This window comes from Brassica napus, chromosome C4, assembly GCF_020379485.1.
Source record: "Brassica napus cultivar Da-Ae chromosome C4, Da-Ae, whole genome shotgun sequence".
Classification (NCBI taxonomy): domain Eukaryota; kingdom Viridiplantae; phylum Streptophyta; class Magnoliopsida; order Brassicales; family Brassicaceae; genus Brassica; species Brassica napus.
The window spans coordinates 4,016,266-4,040,056 of NC_063447.1; the positions used below are offsets into that span (position 1 = coordinate 4,016,266).

General features: G+C 38.3%; 2 protein-coding genes and 1 non-coding gene across 3 annotated transcripts; all 3 read left to right on the forward strand.

The window, feature by feature from the left end:
• Positions 1-6,006: 6,006 nt before the first annotated feature.
• Positions 6,007-9,984, forward strand: BNAC04G03440D. Its single transcript, XM_013835614.3, has 7 exons — positions 6,007-6,209; positions 6,485-6,571; positions 6,653-6,880; positions 6,971-7,132; positions 7,214-7,267; positions 7,550-7,696; positions 7,808-9,984. The coding sequence occupies exons 1-7, from the start codon at positions 6,057-6,059 to the stop codon at positions 8,183-8,185; spliced, it is 1,209 nt and encodes a 402-aa protein (XP_013691068.1). The 5' UTR covers positions 6,007-6,056; the 3' UTR covers positions 8,186-9,984.
• A 2,064-nt stretch (positions 9,985-12,048) lies between these two features.
• Positions 12,049-12,792, forward strand: LOC106392546. The gene has a single exon (XM_013833355.1). The coding sequence runs from the start codon at positions 12,049-12,051 to the stop codon at positions 12,790-12,792; it is 744 nt and encodes a 247-aa protein (XP_013688809.1).
• A 6,536-nt stretch (positions 12,793-19,328) lies between these two features.
• Positions 19,329-19,435, forward strand: LOC125586543. Its single transcript, XR_007323080.1, has one exon. It is a non-coding gene; the product is annotated as a small nucleolar RNA R71 (small nucleolar RNA).
• Positions 19,436-23,791: the final 4,356 nt, after the last annotated feature.

The window sequence follows — 23,791 nt, forward strand, 5'->3', positions numbered from 1 at the left end:
TCGAGATTGGGATCCGGGTGCTCATAGGAATTTCACGATTCGAGGAGAATCATATGGAGATGGGAAATTAGGGGAACTCAGCGGAGATCTGCGAATCAATTACCTAATAACGAGTTCGATAGAGTTTCAATCGAAAGGGGTTGGGAATGGAGATACGATTGGGCTTTTTAGGATATGGTTATCATTCAGATCCTCGGAGTGGATGCGGAATCCAGAAGATCAAGCACAATCATTAAGGGGTCGAACTGGAAATATCTTACAGATGGAGAAGGAACAGATATGGATCAGGTGGGGACAACAGAAGTTGTCGAAGAAGATAGAACTGGAGGCATTGTTGAGGGTAAGGGGGAAACGGCGGCGGAGAAGAAAACGGGGCTGCGCAAGCCTTTGTTTTCAGTTACTGGTGGACACAACTCCAAGTTTGCTCAAGTGCTTATGTAGCCTCGCAAACGGGTACAAGCTAAACAGAGCCTCCACAGGGGTGGTGGTGCTAAGCAAGTGGAAGAAAAGGGTACCTCACACCCGAAACAGCTACCCAAGCCTTAACTGTTTATGGATTGTGGGTGTTTTGAAGACAGCTATATTACGGGTTTGTTTGTTTTTTTTTACTTTCAGTTTTTTTGTTGGTTCAATAAGCTCTACGAGCAGTTCAAGTTTTATTTGGTATGTCTGGGTTTTAAATGGGCATTTATTAAAATGTGGTTTGTTTGGTCTTTGGAACGTATGGAATAATATTTTTGGTATTGGTTTTTGGATTTGGTTTATTTTGTTGAGCGTATGTGATCATAACAGGAGGGTTGGTATTCTCGAAGCGGTATTATTTATGCTGGTTATTGTTCTTAAAAGACAAATAAATGATTTGGCACTTGTGTGTTTTGTTGGTTTTGGGAAGTGGCTCACGACAGAACATAACGTTCTTGTTGTATCGACTCGAGACCTGTGGCTGGTCTCTTTAAACCAGTCGCAGATGGTTTATTTGGTGAAGATTAGAGTGGTTACTTTGGAAATAAAGGAATTGATATTTGGTATAGATATTGAAGATGATTTAGAAATGTATACAGATTATTCTTCTCTGCTTTACGTGAAGAACAAGTCTCATATGTTTGTTTTTTCTATCATGGTGTTTATTGGTTTCAAACTAGATGATGAGGTGGATTTGGAAATAATGTATATCATTGGAATAGGGACAGGGCGTACCATTATTATATTGAAGCCGTTTTATTGTGACGGGTGGAGTGAAAGTTTGGTGTTTTATGGGGTTATGGTGTTTTGGTGGTTGGGATTTCAGGGTATCATTAAACCCAATTTTGCTAACTCTTGGGAGTATTTTTATATTTTTTAATGAGAGCACTAAGTTGGAACTGTAGAGGAATGGGAAGTAAATGGACAATGAGTTATCTGCGAGAGATATGGCACAAACATAAACCAGATTTTCTTTTTTTATCAGAGACCAAACAGGAGTATGACTTTGTACACAGATTTCAATTACATTCGGGTTTTGATAATCTGGTTACAGTGGAACCAAATGGAAGGAGTGGTGGTCTAGCACTTTTCTATAATAATGAGTATCAAGTTAATATACTCTATTCAAGTAATCGAATGATAGATGTGGAGGCGGTGGCTTTGGGGAAAAAGGTGTTTCTCACATTTGTTTATGGAGATCCGGTTCAACAAATGAGGGAACAAGTGTGGGAAAGATTAACTAGGTATGGCATTGCAAGATCTGAGCCCTGGTTTATTATTGGTGATTTAAACGAGATTACGGGAAATCATGAAAAAGATGGAGGAGCTTTGAGAAGTGCGGATTCTTTTATCCCTTTTAATAACATGATAAGAAATACTGGACTTCTGGAATTTCCGGCTAGAGGGAACAAAATGTCGTGGCAGGGGAGAAGAGGAAAAGGAAAAGGGGCTGTGACTGTAAGGTGTCGGTTAGATCGCGCTCTAGCAAATGAGGAGTGGCATACTCTATTTCCCTGTTCTTACACAGAATATCTAGGTTTGGTGGCATCCGATCATCGACCAGTGGTGGCGTATCTAGACGATAAAGTTCACAGAAGGAAAGGGCAATTTCGGTTTGATAAGAGGTGGGTAGGGCAAGAGGGGCTTCTGGAATCCATTACGACGGGTTGGTCAGATGATAGGATTCGTAGCGAGGATGATATAGTAGCAAAAATTAGCAATTGTCGACATGAAATTGCAAAATGGCGGAAAAATAATCCACCTTATGGCAAGGAGAAAATAAGCGATTTACAAAAGGCCCTCGAGGAGGTTCAGACAGATAATGCTAGGTCACAGGAGGATATTGTGGAGGTCTCCAGAAAGTTACAAGAAGCTTATAAGGATGAAGAAGATTATTGGCACCAGAAAAGTAGGAATATGTGGTACTCTTCGGGGGATCTAAATACCAAGTTCTATCATGCCTTAACTAAGCAACGACGAGTTCGGAATAGGATTGTTGGCTTACATGATGCTGCGGGGAACTGGATTACAGAAGATATTGGAGTGGAAAAGGTGGCTGTTGACTATTTTGAAGAGCTGTTTAGTACCACTTCGCCGACAGGATTTGATAGTTTTCTCTCAGAGAGAAGGCGCCAGGACCGGATGGTATGACGGCTCTTTTTTTCCAGCATTCCTGGCATATCATTAAGAATGATTTGGTAACAATGGTAAATAATTTTTTGGTGTCTGGGGACTTGGATCCACGGTTAAATATTACTAATATATGTATGATCCCAAAGACGGAGAGGCCTACTAGGATGACGGAATTGAGACCCATTAGTCTATGTAATGTCGGGTATAAAATTATCTCGAAGGTTCTGTGCCAGCGGCTGAAACTTTGTCTGCCGTCTCTTATTTCGGAAACGCAATCGGCATTCGTGGCAGGGAGGTTGATAACTGATAATATTCTTATAGCTCAGGAGATGTTTCATGGATTACGGACTAACAAATCATGTCAAGGAAAATATATGGCAATTAAAACGGATATGAGCAAAGCGTATGATAGAGTGGAATGGGACTTTATTAAAGCTTTACTAGAGAAGATGGGTTTTGATCTTCATTGGATTAAATTAATGATGGAATGCATATCATCGGTTCAATATCGGGTTTTACTAAATGGACAACCAAGAGGCCTTATTATTCCGAATAGAGGGTTACGGCAAGGAGATCCGTTATCTCCTTATTTATTTATTTTGTGCACTGAGGCTTTGATTGCAAATATTAAAAAGGCGGAGGATGGGAAACAATTGACAGGAATGAAGGTAGCTCGAGCATGTCCTTCCATTTCACATCTACTGTTTGCGGATGATAGTCTTTTCTTTTGCAAAGCCCAGAGAGAGGAATGTCAAACTATTCTCAGAATCTTAAAGGAATATGAGATGGTGTCAGGTCAACTCATTAATTTTGAGAAGTCTTCGATCCAATTTGGACATAAAATTGAAGAGTCCAACAGACAGGAAATGAGAGACATCCTGGGCATTCAGAATCATGGAGGAATGGGAACTTATCTAGGATTACCAGAAAATCTTGGGGGTTCAAAGGTTCAGGTTTTTAGTTTTGTGCAGGATAGACTAAACAAACGGGTTAATGGTTGGACTTTTAAGTTCTTTACAAAAGGAGGAAAAGAGGTGATTATTAAATCGGTGATTACGGCATTACCAAATCATGTGATGTCTTGCTATCGATTGCCTAAGGCAACCGTAAAGAAACTGACAGGTGCGGTAGCCCAATTTTGGTGGAGCCCCGGGGGAAGTACGAGAGGTATGCATTGGAAATCTTGGGATAAAGTATGTGTTAGCAAGGAGGAAGGAGGACTGGGTTTTAAAGACATCACTGATTTCAATACAGCGATGCTTGGTAAACAGTTTTGGCGATTGATCGAGAAGCCAAATACTTTATTTTCTCGAGTTTTTAAAGGTCGATATTTCAGGAATGCCTCACCCCTGGAACCGATTCGCTCATACTCTCCGTCATATGGATGGCGGAGTATTACATCAGCTAGATCTCTGGTTAGCAAAGGACTAATCAAACGGGTGGGATCAGGATCTTCTATCTCTGTATGGAATGATCCTTGGCTCCCAACCACTCGCCCGAGACCAGCAAATAAAAACCAACACAATCTTTACCCTGACCTCACAGTGGCTTCTCTTATAGACCCCACTTTGGGAATTTGGAACTCGCAGGCACTTCAGGCTCTAGTGGATCCACAGGATGTGAAAATTATCGAGAGTATACGACTGAGTAGATATCAGTTGGAGGACAAAGATGGATGGCATTTCACAACAAAAGGGAAATACACGGTTAAATCGGGATATCAGGTAGAACGAGTTTACCCGGATAGAGCAAAACCACCAGCATTTTTTGGACCTACGGTCGATGGTTTGAAATCATTCTGCTGGAAAGTCAGGTGTCCACCAAAGCTTAAACATTTTCTCTGGCAGTTGGTGACAGGGTGTATAGCGGTTAAGAAAAATTTACAAGCGAGAGGGATAACTGGCGATATATGTTGTACAAGATGCGGAGCTGAGGAGGAATCGATAAATCATGTGTTTTTCGAATGTCCTCCAGCACTTCAGGTTTGGGCTCTCTCAAAGATACCATCAAATCCAACTACATTTCCCACACAATCCCTTTTTGCAAATATGGATCATCTTTTCTGGAGAGTCTTTCCGCAGTTAGATGATCATCAGTTCGCATGGATACTATGGTATATCTGGAAAGGAAGGAATAGTAAGGTTTTTAGTAATCTGGATATTGATCCTAGGGATACGCTCAAATTGGCGGAAACAGAATCAACCCTTTGGGCTGAAGCCCAACTAGTGAATGAACAGAGAATGGTCCCACAGGAAGAGATTAGGTCTTCACTGTTAAATCCAGGACGATGGTGTTTCACAGATGGTTCCTGGAAAGAGAAAGATACTTTCTCCGGCCAGGGTTGGCACAACACTTTAGAAGGCTTCGCTGGGTTGCTGGGGGCGAGGAATGTTCGGGCTAGCCTTTCTCCTCTACATGCGGAGATGGAAGCACTACTATGGGCTATGGAATGTATGAGGAATTTACGTCAATCTCAGGTTACGTTTGCAACGGATTGTTCTCAATTGGTGAAGATGGTTTCGGAACCAGAAGAGTGGCCAGCGTTTGCAAGTTATTTGGAAGACATCAAAAGTCTGAGAGCAAGTTTCCTACAATCAGAGATCGTCCATGTACCAAGAGCGCAGAATACAAAGGCGGATAGCCTAGCACGCAGTGTTAGGATTCAGCCGTCTTTCGTCGTTCACATGGATCAATATCTTCCGGCTTGGTTTACAGAGTCTATATGAGTCTGTAAAGTTGACGACAAAAAAAAAAAAAAAAAAAAAAAAAAAGATAAATGTAACATAAATTTCTACTAATAGGTACATTACGTCCAATTTTTAAAAAATCACACATGAATCAAAGTTGTAATTTCTGTTTTAATATATAAGATGGTGCCAAAGGAAAGTTCAGTATAAGAATGTACTAATCGTATTATAAATTAGGTATCGATTTAATAATGAACTGACGTAAAAGCTCTGACCTCACGCGGAATGGTTCATGACAGACCAACAAAAAATAATTTTTATTTAGAGTAATTATATATCGTTTGGTCAAATGTCATTTTATACATTCGTAAAAGTGACTTGGCTTAACCAAAAGCTATGAATGTATAATACGCCCACGGGGTATTTTAACTCTGATCATAAGTCAAAACCAGTGATTTACGAAACAATGTGTCTGGTAAAAACATGTGAGGTTGAATAAGAAAAACATCATTGCACGATTTTGAAAACATAAGAGGCAGTAACCTAATAATATAGAACGAAAAAATTGAGGTATTAATATAGGTCGAGTTGATAGTTGATACTATCAACAAAAATATATTATCTGGCTAGAGTTGACAAGGTCTGATTTTTTTTAAAAATATTAGAAGCTCCTGTCAAGAAAAGAATAATAGTTATGAAAAATAAGCGCGATCTCCTCCTATAAAAGCCAATGAGTTCTTGCTAAAAGTTTCACTAAGAACTGTATATATAACCATGATGAGAATGGCTAGTTTCACGGTGGCTCTGATGGTGATAGCGGCGACAATAACTATTCGAGTTGATGGACATGCGTTTTCCCATCACCAGGAAGTTAAAATACGTAGACATTTGAAGCGACTCAACAAGCCTGCTGTTAAATCCATTAAGGTATCTTATACAAATTAGAGAAATATTTTAAAATAGCATCAACACAATTTTTTGCTTCAGAAATAGCACACAGAAAAATTCCTAACATTAACAAAAATTAATATTTTTATCATTTTACTCTTTAATTAATGCTATTTTCAAGATTTTCTCCTTATCTACTATTTTTGTCATAATAATAATTATTTTTATTTTCCAAATCATTTGCCCTACAAATTTCGTGAATTTCTTACGTAACAATGAATTATTATTCGCTTTAATCAAAATTTTCCTTACAGAGTGAAGATGGAGATGTAATAGATTGTGTTCCTATTACCAACCAGCCGGCTTTTGATCATCCTTTACTTAAACACCATACCATGCAGGTTTGGTTTCACTTTTCAGTCTTTATATTGTTAAAACACAATATGTTTGAATCACTTGCAATAAAAAGTTTATGCACGTAGATGAGACCGAGTTTCATCCCTGAAAGTGATTCAACGTACATCAACGAAGAGACAAAGACTATAAATCAGGTTTGGCACAAGGCTGGAGAGTGTCCTGATAACACTGTTCCCATCAGAAGAACAAAGAAAGAAGATCTCTTAAGACCTAAATCCATGAAGAGATTTGGGAGAAAGCCTCATCATAGCATCCCACGGACTACAACCTTTGATCCAACAAAAGGTCATCAGGTACGTCTACATGTCCACACATCTATGTGTCTCCGTTGTTACTTTCTTATAGCTTACACTATCCATTAATTTCTGTGGAGTTGGATTTAGTACGCGATAATGGGTGCGAGGAACGGAAAGTTTTATGGGACAGAAGTTGTTATAAATCTGTGGAAACCATATGTCCAAGTTCCTGACGAGTTTAGCCTGGCTCAGACTTGGATTGTGTCCGGATCTGGCTCTGGTCTTAACACCATTGAAGCTGGTTGGCAGGTTTGCTCCCTTCTCCACGACCTTTCTTTGTTCTTATGCAAATAACGTAACTTATTATATATTTTTCTCCTTAATTTATAGGTTTATCCAGAACTATATGATGATAACAGACCTAGATTCTTTGTTTACTGGACGGTAAGTTCTCTTTTCCAAATTATTTATGCTTATTTATCCCTTATATATTAGACGTTAATCATTTATAAATTTAAAATGTTTACTTCCTGAATAGAACCGAAAAATCACTTAATAAAATAATTATTATAAGAAGATTAAGACTTCAAATTGTGTGTTATCTTCTATAATTTCTCTCTCTAAATTCTTAGATCAGGACATTCGTTATATTTTATTTTGCAAAATTATTCGTATCTATAACTACAGTAGACTCTAATCATTGTGAAATCATCTTTTCATAAATAGCGTGATGGATATCGAAGAACCGGGTGCTACAACCTTCTCTGCTCGGGTTTCGTTCAGACAAGTAATCGATATTCAGTAGGTGGAGCTTACAACATCGTGTCACGCTACGGTGGAACTCAGTACGATATCTCTATACTTATATGGAAGGTAATAGCATAGTTATTTTATTTTTCATGAGATTCTTGAGTCGCAAGATATATATCTTTTTCACCAAATTACCTCTCTATCTAAGCTAAAATGGTTAATTGCAATCACTAGGACCGGAAAACAGGAAACTGGTGGCTAAGGGTTGGCAAAGACATCATAGGTTACTGGCCTGGCAAGTTGTTCACTTCGCTAGGAAATGGAGCTACGAGAGTTGAATGGGGAGGTGAAATCGTTAACTTAAAGACTGGTGGGAAACACACGGGCACGGACATGGGAAGTGGGCATTTTGCAGATGAAGGTTACAAGAAAGCAAGCTATGTCAGGAACCTTAAGATAGTTGATGAAACTAATACTCTGAGAGAACCAAAGAGTCTTTACTACTTTGCTGATAAACACAACTGTTACAATGTGAAGACAGGAAATGCTGGGACTTCTTGGGGGATTCATTTCTTCTATGGTGGTCCAGGTCGTAACGTTAAGTGTCCTTGATTTACATATGTGTTCGAAAGCTTTTGTGGATTTCACATATATATATATTTAAATAAGATTATGTTAATTTGCTGGTGTGTGTATGTGAGTGTGCTTATGATAATAAACATAAAAGTTTTAGAAGAAAAACTTCCACGTCATGAGAGATGATCCCATCTATCAATTGATATCAATCTGGTTCAGCTTTGGAATACGAGCAGAATAAAGACGCATTTATTGGAAGTTAACTAGAAACACAGCTGTTTTAGATGAAATTCAAGAAAATGTTTTTTTTTTTAACTTAGATTCAAGAAAATGTTATAAAATGCACGTTCTTTTTATAAATAAAATGCACGTTTAATAAAGTTATATACGTTTTTGACCGAAGAAATAAAAAAAAATTAAGTTATATACTTTTTGGTCTCATTGTTTTCTTCCTTATAACTAAAATGACTAATTAATATTATCACTAAGCCGACGAAATACAACGCTATACTAATACTTTGTGAAACAATACTTAAATGATTTTCAAAAAACTTAAATTCGTATGTACATATAATTTTTTTTTATATGTATACACAATATTTTGTCATGATGTTACACTATTCTCAACAAAGAGCTCTCTCGAGAAATAAAAAATAAATTAAAAAAAAACAAAAAATCTCAAGAATAATTAACAAGAAATAATATAATAGACGTGCGAACCTTGATCAAGTATGTTTTAAACCATGATGATCGAATCAAAGGCTACACAACCTAACAGTGATTTGCGATGACATTTCCTCTCACAGTAAATATCTGACATGTGCTGTTTCTCTTCAGATAAGACCCAATCTTTGATTTTTTTTTGTGTATGTGGTTGATCTAACTCGACCAACAACATTGATTCTGTCCTTACTTCCCTTCAATCCTGTCTTTACCACGACAAAACATAGCTTATAAAGTCATTCTTTCTCAACGATTTTTCTTTTGGATTTGTGGATATCAAAATGGGTAACGTTTCATCTGCTCAAAGTTCATCACCATCTGTGCCGATTGATTCCACCTTGATCTTCCTTCTCCAGTGTCACCTACCCAAAGTTCATCACCATCTTTCCTACTTCTAATATGTAGCCTAATGAGTACATAGTTTTAGTTATGTTCTCTTTATTCAGTTTGTTTGTTTCATCTTTGGTTTTTTTTTTCCCAAAACCCAAAAAACGGACATTGGTGGTTACAATTTGGAGAGAAGTACATAATCGGATACTGGCACTCTTCTCTTACTTATCAGAAAGTGCATCGATGATTGAAATGGGGAAGTGAAGTGGTTAACTCGCAGCCCGATGCAGGACAACACACTACCACTCAAATGGGAAGTGGTTGGTTCGCAGAGGAAGGGTGGGGCAAACCGAGTTACTTCAAGAACGTTCAAGTAGTTGATGGATCTCGAATAAAAAGAAACCCTAAAAATCTTCAAGTGTTTACTGATGAAGAGAACTGTTACAATGTGAAGAGTGGCAATGGAGGTTCTTGGGGAAGTCATTTCTACTATGGTGGTCCTGGCAAAACCCTAATTGCCCTTGAGGAGCTTGTCTACTTACTTGCATTGCAGGTCATTCCAAATTAGTCATTAATTGTATAAAACATATATTATATACACATTCTTACATATATTGTTTTCAGATTCACCAGAGTGGATTAGGGTTTGTTTATGTTTTGTTTCAGAGTGTTTCTCTGTTTCTATGGACTTAAGAGAAGATACACTTCTTTAAAGTACATGGTCCCATGTGTATACTGAAATCTTTATGATTATGTATTTATAATTGCTTTGTTTATGTAAACCAGTTCCATTAGAATTATTCGTCAACTTCATTAATCTAGCATACTATATAAATGCATATTATATAATACTCCGTTCGTTCCTTAATGATAGACTTTTTAGAAAAAAAAGTTTGTTTCACAAAAATGTATTTTTTTGTGTTTTCTATGAAAAATTTATAAACTTCAAGAAAATTAATTGACTTTATTGAAAAACTATTTGTTAAAAGTTATTGAAAATTACAAAAAACGATACACTTATTTATTTATTTATTTTTTTGTCGGCAAACGATACATTTATTATGGTAGTTTAATGTGATTTTTAATATATGTGAAAATACTAAAAAGTGTATCTTTGTGAAACGGAGGGAGTAATACATAGTTTTTACCAATTCAAAGTACCATGATCTTATTTTAATGGTAACATACATTAAGTTCAATTGGTAGAACTTGATAAAACTTCATTGGTGGAACTTGGTGAAACTTCATTCGAGACTATATTATGTTTGTGCGGCGGCATTTCAATTGTCTTGGAGTTATGTTTTAGCTCTTGACTTCTTGATCAAGAAAATCAATTTTTATAGTTATAGCTTATAATTTTATATGCGGATTACAGATCTATCATGTGAATTATGATAGCCTCTGATAAAGTCAAACAAAAAATGTGGGCTCGGAAACCACAAGAGAGTTGAGTTGGTGGATCGCATTGACGAGTTCTCAGTTTGAAAGTATAATCAATTTACCGTAGTAAGAGAATCTTCGTATGTATTATTTGAAAAGTGTGATTTATGCTGATGTGTCGTTCATAAAAAAACTCTCCAATTAATCTTTCTAATTTGATTGGTTGATGATTTTTCATTTTTCATTTATTTAATTAAAGTTTTTAAAAGAAAACTATTCATAAAATTACCTAATATAATCTGTGTGTCCAAACATAGAATTAAACATCTTAAATGTAGATGAATTTGTTGGAGTAATCTTAAAATAGCTTGGGAAACAAGCAATTTTATTCCTATCTTGTTATGGTTTTCTATAAGATTTAGGATTATCTTTAAGAGTTATATACTAATAAGTTTAGGAGTTATCTATTCTTACATAAAAGATGTTGCAGAATTGTTGCAACACTTGTGAGATATATTGAGATTGTGAGCTTAGGGTTTTGAGTGATTTTTCCTAAGAGATTAATAAGAGAAGCAAATTCTTGTTAACGTGTTCTTGCAATCTATCGTGAGACTATATTGTGGTATCAGAGCTTCTAGGATACGATCACAGGAGCTATGGGCGACATTGTTACTACGAAAGTTAAGGAAGGAGGTGGATCCTCTTCCATAAAGTGTCTGATACTAACTTCGACAAATTATACGGTGTGGGCAATGCGAGTTAAAGTACTGCTAAGGGTACATAAGTTCTGGGAGGTTATAGAGAATGAATCTGATAATGGAGAGAAGAACGACATGGCTACTGTTCTGCTCTTCCAATCTATACCCGAGGCACTTATTCTCCAAGTAGGAGAGTTGGATACAGCCAAGAAAGTATAGGATGCGATTAAATCAAGACACATGGGAGCAGATCGTGTTCGCGAGGCAAGACTGTAAACCTTGACGGCATAATTTGAGAGAATGAAGATGAAGGACAGCGATGCAATTGATGACTTTGTGGGGAAGTTATGGGAGATCTCATCAAAATCTGCTGCTCTGGGAGAAAATATTGAAGAAATAAAATTGGTGAAAAAGTTCCTATCTAGCCTGCCACGACGAAAATACATACACATTGTGGCATCGTTAGAGCAGGTCCTTGATCTTGAGACCACAAGCTTCGAGGACATAATTGGCCGGTTGAAAGCTTATGAAGAGAGAGTTGCTGAGGAAGAAGATGAAACACAGAACAAACTCATGTACGCAGAGAATACAGAATCACAACCTACTTCAAATTACAACAACAACTACAGAGGTAGAGGACATGGTGGTTGATTTAATAACAGAGGACGAGGAAGGGCAAGGTTCAATGATCGGTACAATGATCGGTATCAAAACCGATACCAAGATACTTTCGACATGTCCAAAATCGAATGTTTTCGGTGTGACAAGATGGGTCACTTCGCGTCTGTATGTCCTGATCGCTTACTCAAGCTACAGATAACTACAGAAACAAAAGAGAAAGACGATGCGACACATGAAGCAGAGGAACTGATGATGCACAAGGTGGTCTACCTTAACGAGAAGAACGTTAACCCACTGGACTTTGAGACAAGTTCAGACAATGACAAAGTATGGTATCTAGACAATAGGGCAAGCAATCATATGACTGGCAACCAAAGGTATTTTAAGTCCATCGATGAATCAATCACTGGCAAAGTAAGGTTTGGAGATGACTCTCGCATCGACATCAAAGGAAAATGGCCAATATTGTTCCTCACCAAGGATGGAGGAAAGAAAATACTTGCCGATGTCTATTATATACCAGACTTAAAGAGCAACATAATCACTCTAGGACAAGCCACAGAGTCCGGCTGTGACATCAGAATGAAAGAAGATTATCTTACATTACAAGACAAGGATGGAAAACTGATCGTCACAGCAAAACGTTCTAAGAATCGGTTATATAAGGTGACTATGGACAGTAACGAAGAATGCCTACAGCTCTCAGTTCCAAGTGAGTCCGCAAGATGGCATGCACGGTTAGGTCATATAGGGAGAGAAGCAATGCGACTGATGGCTAACAAAGAATTCGTGTATGGACTACCTAAGATCGAGATTGATAAGGAGACATCGCCTAATTGCCTACTTGGTAAACAAGCAAGACATACGTTTCCGAAGACAACGTCATATTGAGCTGATAAAACACTTGAGCTTATACATGGAGACCTCTGCGGACCCATTACACCATCCACAGCCTCTCAAAAAGGTACATCTTTGTTCTCATCGATGACTATTCCAAATATATGTGAACAATACTTTTGAGAGAAAAAGGAGAAGCATTCGACAAATTCAGAAAATTCAAGGCTATAGTTGAGAAGGAATTTGGGACTGTCATCAAAACTCTTAGAACAGACAGAGGATGTGAATTTGTGTCTAACGAATTCAGAATTTTTTGCGAGTCTAATGGAATTACAAGACATCTAACAGCTCCCTACACCCCTCAACAAAATGGGGTAGTAGAAAGACGAAATCAAACTCTTCTCAACATGACTAGAAGTATCTTAAAGCATATGGAGCTACCAATCTACCTCTGGGGCGAAGCAGTGAGACATGCCACCTACCTCATAAACAGAGATGCAACCCGAGTCATCAAGTCGACAACACCATACGAGCTGTTCAAAGGGAGGAAACCAAACATTGAGCACTTACGAGTTTTTGGATGTATCGGATATGCTAAGATAGACTCACAGCATCTCAAGAAACTCGACAACAGGTCACGACAGCTGGTACATCTCGGAACCGAGCAAGGTCTAAGGCCTATAGGTTGCTTGATCCGACAACCAGAAGAATGGTGGTAAGTAGAGATGTGATATTTGATGAGAACAAGAGCTGGGACTGGAAGAGTTGTAATGAGAAAGAAGAAACAGGAATGTTTCGCATCGGTGTGAGTCAGTTCGGGAATCATGGTGTTAATGACGACACCCCTGTCGTCAACGAAGAAGAAGAAGCAACAGAAACCCAAGCTACTGGTGCGATAAACCAAGAAGAAGAAGATGAGGATCACGTTGATGATCATGATGAACCAGAACTAAGGAGATCTCAAAGAGAGAGAAAGCTACCTAGCTACCTTGATGATTATATCCTACTGGCAGAACTAGAAGGAGAGCGGTTATTGTTGAGCATAAATGATGAACCATGGAGCTTCGAAGAAGCTAAAGAAAAGAAAGTATGGAGAGATGCTTGCGAAGATGAAATCAAGTCAATAGTCAAGAACAATACTTTGGACTTAGCTGAGCTTCCGGTTGGAGCAAAGGCAATAGGGCTCAAGTGGATTTTTAAGATAAAACGAAACTCTGACGGAAGCATTAACAAATTCAAAGCAAGACTAGTAGCAAAAGGCTACATACAGAGGCATGGTGTTGACTTTGATGAAGTATTTGCACCCGTGGCACGCATTGAAACTGTCCGGTTCTTACTTGCATTAGCAGCGTCAAAAGGTTGGCAAGTTCATCACTTGGACGTCAAGACTGCGTTCCTTCACGGAGATCTAAAAGAAGAAGTGTACATCTCCCAGCCAGGAGGTTTTGAGGTTAAAGGACAGGAAGGCAAAGTATACATGCTTAAAAAGGCACTCTACGGTCTGCGTCAGGCTCCAAGAGTATGGAACAAAAAATTAAACAAAGTGTTGGGAGAACTGAAGTTTGTGAAGTGCGCAAAAGAGCCAGCAGTATATCGACGTCAAGAGAAGGAACATCTATTACTTGTTGCGATGTATGTCAATGACCTTCTTGTGACTGGTACAAGCCTTGAGCTGATCGAAGAGTTTAAGAGAGGGATGTCTGAAAGGTTCGAGATGAGCGATTTGGGTAAGCTAACCTATTATCTGGGAATTGAGGTTGATCAACACAATGAAGGGATTACACTAAAGTGATGTTAGGAGTTTTCAAGGCTCTTAAGACAAATGTTGTAGTATAGTGATTGTCGAACCAGTTCTGAGGGATATCAAAGCACTGAGAATGCAAGTACTCACTTAATCTAAGTGCAACCAATGATTTAGATGGGTTTTAAGCTATGACTAAAACTAGAAAACAATAACAGAATGATACTTTCTTGACTAAGGGAAAAGAGAACTCATGGGCATAGGGATTAGACCTTGGGTGATCAAGTATCGAACTAAGGATGGCAAATGATCAATCAAACTATCAACCTTAAGCCTAGACACAACTCTAAGCAAGCTCTATGTCTAGATGAATGCTCATTTGCTAACATATCTCAAACATCAAATGTCTTTGGTTGAATAATATGAAAGCAATCATTACTAACAAGTCTATTAGCTATCTTAGCATCTTTAACAACAAATGTCTTTGGCAAAGTATACTAAAAGCCTAGGAAAGTTGTCTCAGGCATTTCATCAAACACCTTTCGGGTGGGAAATGCCTATTGATCAACTTTTGAGTGGCCAACTCAGAAGATGCATTAAGAATACTCTACTAGCAAGGAACAAGAATGATCTACACTAAAACATCCTAGAACTAACCTAATCACCCTTAATCTCCCTAACCCATGAATTCAAAAGGTGATTACTCACTAATCTCCATGATTCCTCTTAAACCCATATTGGATTTCAGATTAATCATGTAGAGAAATAGATAAGAAATCAACAAGAACACAAGAACATAACAATCAAAATCCAAGAGATGAACTTCTCAAGAGAGTTTTTGTGTATTTCTCAATAGATCCAAAAATCATCTGCCTCCTGGTGGCTTACAGAGTATTAAAACATAGGTTTAGAAAATAAAAATGTGCATCATGAAATGACCAAAAGGCCCTTAAGTAAAATAGAAAATCGACCCAATAATAGACGCGGAGCGACCTCGGCATGTCGCTCCGAGAGGTCGCCCTGGCCTTCGGGAGCGACCTCAGTGGGTCGCTCTGAGAGGTCGCTCCGGGCTTCGCTTCGTGTCGTCTCGCCATAGAGACGCGAGCGACCTCGGGGTGTCGCTTTGGGAGGTCGCTCCGAGAGGGGTGTGAGATGCGAGTGACCTCGGCGCGTCGCTCTGAACTGGTCGCTCTAGGAGCTGGAGCGACTTCGCCTTGTCGCTCTAGGAGGTCGCTCCGAAGCGTATAGGGCGAGCGAGTTCATGGCGTCGCTCCGGTAGGTCGCTCTGGCTGGAGTGACTTGAGATAGTCGCTCTGGGCTGGTCGCTCCAGGCAGTGCTCGTCCAAAGATCACTCTAATCACCTCCTTTGAGCTCCAAATTCACCCAAGTGTCTCCAGGAACTCCATGTGGTACTCCAATACCTGATAGAGACATATGTATGCAAAATGCAACCTAGATATGGCTTAATCCTAATCTATATGATGAAAATGCACATGAATAAATGGATAAAACAATGTGAATATGCAAGATATCAACTCCCCCAAACTTATTCTTTTACTTGTCCTCAAGTGAACTTTCTAGAACTCATAGGGAGAGAGGTTTGAAGGTGGGAGCTCATAGCCAAAAGAAACACACAAAGCACTCAAATCAACATTTAAATTCAGCATTAGTACACCCTCTCTTATTATACTCTAGCTTCTCTAGGCCTATCTGAACTCTTTTCATCCCTACACTCATCATCGTGCATTCACACATGCAAATCAGCCAACTCTCAAGTTCATTAAGCATAGCATCAAGTGAATTCTTGCAAACGGTCAATTGGTCCAAATCATTTGGTTGAGTAAGGGAAGGCTTTTATTCAAATGATTCAAGAGGTTCAAAACATATGATCTTTAAGGTGGTTTACTCTCGAAACAAGTAGCCTTGACATTGCACATAATATATCTAAGAAATGGACCAACTCATGCATACAATGCTCAATCTCCATTGTTCTACCCTTTTCCCAAACATACAAATCACACAATCATTTCCCAATGTCAAAACCAACTCACACCTCTCACCAAAAGATCCTAAGAACATCAACTCTTTCTCTTTGAAATCTACAAGGGATTTTTCACAACCTCAAAACATTTCTTAGCTCCTAACAACTTTGCTAGCCCTTTTTTTTTTTTTTTTTTTTTTTTTTAATTTTGTTTTTTTTTTTTTTTTTAGATGGGGGCCAAGACTTTTCATAACTTGAGCTAGAGGTTTTTCTACCTATCCCAATAAGACAATTCACTTAAACACAAAGAGTCATTTCTTTTCCTTTTTCATTGCTCCCAAATCATAATCACAACACTCACCCCCCACCTATAGCTAGACAATAGAATGCCCAATCTAGCAAGAATGAAGATCAAGCATTGTCGTTCCCGATACTCTCAACATTATGCACATGTAAGACTTTCTGGAGAAGACCTCACTCATCAAACAATGAAAGCTTAAAAGGAGGGAAGGGTTTTGGGAGTGGTCTACCACTAGAGTTTGTCAAAATAAGATTGGCATAAAGGATGTGACAACTCAAGTGTGTATAGCCATGACTCAGTACACAAGGGACCATGAGCAAGAAGCATTAAGTTCATTCAGTTCAAATAGGGTTGTAGTTGGCTTCAAAGACTGAGTTTCAGCAATCAACAAGTTTCAGGAAGATTTTTCAAGGCTCGAAACATACAAGTCTTTTTGAGAAGTGCAAAAGCTACTCAGGTGCAACGTAGTGTTCTTTACAAGGCGTTTAAAATCATTGCTCCCAATACAAGTGAATGCAACCTATATGCTCTAGACTCTCCTAGAAATGCAAATGATTCAAACTAAATGAATTTTTTTTTTTATATATGCAAATAGGTATGCAATGCATGACTCAATGAAACAACATCAAAGCAAACATGATCAAATACTTGGTACCTCCCCCAAACTTAAATGACACAGTCTCTGTGTTGTCAAGTAGAGAGAGATACCCAAAAGAGAAAGCTAATATGCAAAAATGAAATGGTATATACAAGGGAAAGTAGTGGGTTACCTTCTATGGAGAATGAGTAGAGGGAGATGCCCCCTCCTCGTCGTCCTCAGGTGGTAACTCTTCAAGGTGCTCATCAGTAAGAGTGTCCATCTCTTCAATGTAGAAGGCTTGTCCGAACACAGTTGGTTTCTTCATTTTCTCCTTGATGTCAAAGTGTAGAACATGCCCTTTACCCAAATGGAGATCAATCGTGCCCTCTTTCACCTTAACAATTGCTCCTGATGTAGCTAAGAATGACCTTCCAAGAATGAGCCTCCTCACCCATCTCAAGCACCACAAAATCTGTAGGTATCTCATATTTTCCAATCTTCACAGGTAGGTCCTCTAAGATGCCCACAGGGTACTTCACTGAACGATCAGCTAACACCAGAGAGAGTTTACACTTCTTGTACTGAGTGAATCCAAGCTTCTTTGCAACAGACAAATGCATCACGCTGACACTAGCTCCCAAATCGCAGAGACATTTCTCAAATATCATAGGTCCAAGAGCACAAGGTAGTGTGAAGCATCCTGGATCCTCTAACTTCTCTGGAACATCAAGCCTTTGGATGATGGCACTGCACTCATGGGTAAGAATCATCATGCTTTCCATTTCCTTTTTCTTTGCAGCTACAACATCTTTCAGGAACTTGTTGTATTGAGGAATCAACATGAAAGCATCGATGATGGGCATTGCAACCTGAGCTTCACTCATTTGCTTGTCAAACAAAGCCTTGTACTTCTCTAGCAGCTGCCTCTTGAATCTACCAGGGAATGGTAGTTTGGGTTCATAGGGAGGAGGAACAAAAGAATTCTCACTTGCTGGAGCAAGAACTTCACCATCTTTTACTGTTTTCTTCTCTTCCCCAACCTTTCCTTTACCCTTGGCTTCCACAATCTTCTCCAAGATTTCATCATTGATTTTCTCATCAACAATCACCACTTCATCATCTAAGTTGATGGCCACCTCCTCACCTACTTTCTCAGCATCCTTGGTGAGGGTTGTAGGAGGTAACTGCTTACCACTCCTGAGGGTGATAGCTTTGGCCTCCTTGGGGTTTTGGTCAGATTTTCCAGGTAGGGATCCTTGCTGGCGAGTCTGGTGAGTGTTCATGGAAGCAAACTGATTCTCTAAATTCTTGACTGTAGAAGCAAGATGTGAGAACTTGTTGTTGAGCTCATTGTAGCTCCCATCAATCTTGGAATGAAGGTTCTTCAACTCATAACCAACATGCTTCTCACTTCTAGTCTGAGACTCCAAGATTTATTTCAGCAGGGTGTCAGTGCTGCTCTCTTGAGGAGCAGAGGAACCAGATGAAGGGTTTTGATGAGGTTGATAGCTGTCTTGCTGGTTGTTTCGAGGCGGATAACCACTATGTTGGTTGTTGGGGTAGGATTTCTGTTGGTAGTTGTTGTACTGAAAGTTGGGCTCTTTTTTGTACCAGCTACCATTGTTGTTGATGAAACACAGCTCTTCCTGACCTTCCAAACCCTCAACCTCATGGACAACAGGTGGTGTCTCTTGACTTGGGTTACCAACAAAGTACAGCTGCTCTTGTGTGGCTTTATCAGCAAGGAGGATGTCTATCTTATCCTGTAGGGCTTTCAACTCCTTCCTCGTCTGCTTATCATCTGTTCGGCTGTTTCTGTCGTGGTCTCCATTGTAGACTGCATCACTCTTTACCATGTTGTCAACCAGCTCCTCTGCATCTTCCTCAGTTCTCCCCAAGAAGAACCCATTGCTAGCTGTATCCAGTCTGGCCCTGTACTTAGGAAGAGCACCACGGTAGAATGTGCTCAGCAAGCTCTCCTTAGAGAAACCATGGTGTGGGCATTGAGCTTGGTAGCCCTTGAATCTCTCCCAGGCTTCACTGAAGCCTTCCAAGTTCTTCTGTTGGAAACTGGAGATCTCATTTCTCAGCTTAGCAGTTCTTGAGGATGAGAAGAATTTCTCCAAGAATGCTCTCTTGCACTCATCCCAAGTAGTGATAGAGTCACTGGGTAGAGACTTCTCCCACTGGCGTGCCTTATCCCCCAAAGAGAAAGGGAATAACTTCAGCTTTAAGGCATCCTCTGACACACCATTGGTTTTTGACAACCCACAGTAGCTGTCGAACCTGTCCAAGTGATCGAATGGGTCCTCTAAAGCCAAGCCATGATATTTGTTGTTCTCGATCACGTTGAGGAGTCCTAACTTGACCTCAAAGTTGTTGGCTGCCACAGCCGGTGCTCGGATTCCTAGTCTATGACCAAGAATGTTGGGCCGGTCATAAGTACCAATGTGTCGAGCTGCCCGCGGTTGGTGTTCTGCCCCTTGCGGTGGATCTGCCATATCAATATCCAATCGCTGCAAGTGGGCTTGTTGTTCTTCTTCTCTTCTAGCTCGAACACACTCCCTCTCTAAAGCTCTGATGTCTGCTACTATTGGAACTAGGTTTGTTGGACCCCTGCTCCTCAAGTTCATACACCTGAAAGTTAAAGGTAGGTGAAGAAGAAGAATCAGTAACAAAAGAAAATAAAAATGACTTAGTCTCAAGTAAGTGACTAAATCTCAATGTTCAAATCTACTCAGAATTTGGCAACGGCGCCAATTTGATGTTAGGAGTTTTCAAGGCTCCTAAGACAAATGTTGTAGTATAGTGATTGTCGAACCAGTTCTGAGGGATATCAAAGCACTGAGAATGCAAGTACTCACTTAATCTAAGTGCAACCAATGATTTAGATGGGTTTTAAGCTATGACTAAAACTAGAAAGCAATAACAAAATGATACTTTCTTGACTAAGGGAAAAGAAAACTCATGGGCATAGGGATTAGACCTTGGGTGATCAAGTATCGAACTAAGGATGGCAAATGATCAATCAAACTATCAACCTTAAGCCTAGACACAACTCTAAGGAAGCTCTATGTCTAGATGAATGCTCATTTGCTAACATATCTCAAACATCAAATGTCTTTGGTTGAATAATATGAAAGCAATCATTACTAACAAGTCTATTAGCTATCTTAGCATCTTTAACAACAAATGTCTTTGGCAAAGTATACTAAAAGCCTAGGAAAGTTGTCTCAGGCATTTCATCAAACACCTTTCGGGTGGGAAATGCCTATTGATCAACTTTTGAGTGGCCAACTCAGAAGATGCATTAAGAATACTCTACTAGCAAGGAACAAGAATGATCTACACTAAAACATCCTAGAACTAACCTAATCACCCTTAATCTCTCTAACCCATGAATTCAAAAGGTGATTACTCACTAATCTCCATGATTCCTCTTAAACCCATATTGGATTTCAGATTAATCATGTAGAGAAATAGATAAGAAATCAACAAGAACACAAGAACATAACAATCAAAATCCAAGAGATGAACTTCTCAAGAGAGTTTTTGTGTATTTCTCAATAGATCCAAAAATCATCTGCCTCCTGGTGGCTTACAGAGTATTAAAACATAGGTTTAGAAAATAAAAACGTGCATCATGAAATGACCAAAAGGCCCTTAAGTAAAATAGAAAATCGACCCAATAATAGACGCGGAGCGACCTCGGCATGTAGCTCCGAGAGGTCGCTCTGGCCTTCGGGAGCGACCTCAGTGGGTCGCTCTGAGAGGTCGCTCCGGGCTTCGCTTCGTGTTGTCTCGCCATAGAGACGCGAGCGACCTCGGGGTGTCGCTTTGGGAGGTCACTCCGAGAGGGGTGTGAGATGCGAGTGACCTCGGCGCGTCGCTCTGAACTGGTCGCTCTAGGAGCTGGAGCGACTTCGCCTTGTCGCTCTAGGAGGTCGCTCCGAAGCGTATAGGACGAGCGAGTTCATGGCATTGCTCCGGTAGGTCGCTCTGGCTGGAGTGACTTGAGATAGTCGCTCTGGGCTGGTCGCTCCAGGCAGTGCTCGTCCAAAGATCACTCTAATCACCTCCTTTGAGCTCCAAATGCACCCAAGTGTCTCCAGGAACTCCATGTGGTACTCCAATACCTGATAGAGACATATGTATGCAAAATGCAACCTAGATATGGCTTAATCCTAATCTATATGATGAAAATGCACATGAATAAATGGATAAAACAATGTGAATATGCAAGATATCATAAAGCAAGAACGATACGCCAAAAAGATACTAGAGGAGTGTGGAATGCATGACAGCAACACAGTTCACATACCTATTGATATAAGCTTAAAATTGTCTAAAGCACAAGACGAGCAAAGCGTGAACGAGAAGGAGTACAGAAGAAGCATCGGGTGTCTCAGATATCTACTTCATACTCGTCCTGACTTATCGTTCTCGGTTGGAGTAATGAGTAGGTATATGCAGGATCCAAAGACTTCACACGCCGCAGCCATAAAGCAAATCTTGCGCTACTTACAGGGAAAAAAAGTGAAGCTAATAGGTTATAGTGACGCAAGTCATAATGCGGACGAAGACGACGGTTGTGGCACAACAGATCATGTTTTTTATTTTTTAGATTCACCCATAACCTGGTGTTCTCAGAAACAAGAGACAGTTGCACTTTCATCCTGTGAAGCATAATTTATGGCAGCGACCGAGGCGGCAAAGCATGCAATTTGGCTTCAAGAGTTACTTAGTGAAATCGTGGGAAAGGAATTTCAGAAAGTAGTGGTTCTGATCGACAATAAATCTGCAATAGCCTTAACCAAGAACCCAATTTTCCATGGACGCAACAAACATATTCATCGGCGTTATCACTTTATAAGAGAGTGTGTTGACAACAATCTGATTGAGGTTCAACATGTACCAGGAAGCAAACAGAAAGCATACATCCTAACCAAAGGCCCTGGAAGAATACGATACGAAGAAATGAGAAGTTTGATTGGAGTTGAAGATGTGTTCCAAAGCTATTTTAAGCTTAAAGGGGACAATGTTGGAGTAATCTTAAAATAGCTTGGGAAACAAGCAATCCTATTCTTATCTTGTTATGGTTATCTATAAGGTTTAGGATTATCTTTAAGAGTTATATACTAATAAGATTAGGAGTTATCTATTCTTATATAAAAGGAGTTGCAGAATTGTTGCAACACTTGTGAGATATATTGAGATTGTGAGCTTAGGGTTTTGAGTGATTTTCCCTAAGAGATTAATAAGAGAAGCAAATTCTTGTTAACGTGTTCTTGCAATCTATCGTGAGACTATAGAATTAACATAATTGGTTTATAGAAAGAATTAAATATCTAGATTACATTATATAAATTGATAAGATACATATAAATACATATGATACTATATAAACAATTATAAAAACGGCTTTTATTATGTTTATATTAGCAGTGAATAAAATAAATCATAGATTTTAAAAAACTAATTAATCTAAGCTTAATAATATTAATTAAATTCACTCATTCACTATATATATAGTATAAAATGTGTCAAATGAATACAAAATAGTCAAATATATAATTCTAAAAATTTCAGTCATTTTCCAATGACAATGTGATATCATATATGCGTTATCACTTTTAGAAATGATTAAAATATTTTTATATTTTAAAACTTAAAAATTATATGGTAAGTTATTTAAACATATATTAATCAAGAAAAAGTTTATTTAATTCATCTATTAATATAAACAAATGAATTAACATTATTATATGGTAAGTCATCTAAAATTATATTATTTGGTAATTCATTTAATTTATTATATGGTAAGTCATTTAATTATACTAATCAAAGTATTTTTCACAGGATTTTTCTAGAGTTAATACTCTATTACTATTATTCATATAGCTTGGATTATAATAAAATTAGCATGCTTATTTTTAATAGGAAAAAAAGCAGACATAAATAAAGGAACAAGAGGGAAGAATAATAAAATATGTTTGTTGCATTCTTGGTATTTTTCTATTTTTATATATTTAATTTTTATTTGTTTGTCGAGGTACATGTACTTTTTGTGTTACTATAAATGTGAACTAATTAGTTTTATGTGTTTTTAAAATGTTAAGATAACTTTAGTAAGGAAGTTCAATAAAAATGACCATCTCTACAATTGTTAAAGTCAAAGATGAAAAATATAATGTAAATTGAAAGTAATAAAAAAATATTTAAAATTAATGAGATGTATTTTTTACGCTATAATAAACTTTTAAAATGTACGATAATAAAATTTTAACAAAATTTATACAAATAAAAACAATTTATTTCATATAATATTGGATCTCACATTAATATTAAGTATATATGTCTAAAATAACGACATTTGGTTATTTAAAAATTGAAATATTATTTTTTTCTTATTAGTTAATCAGATTTAATTAATATAGGTATTTTTTAAT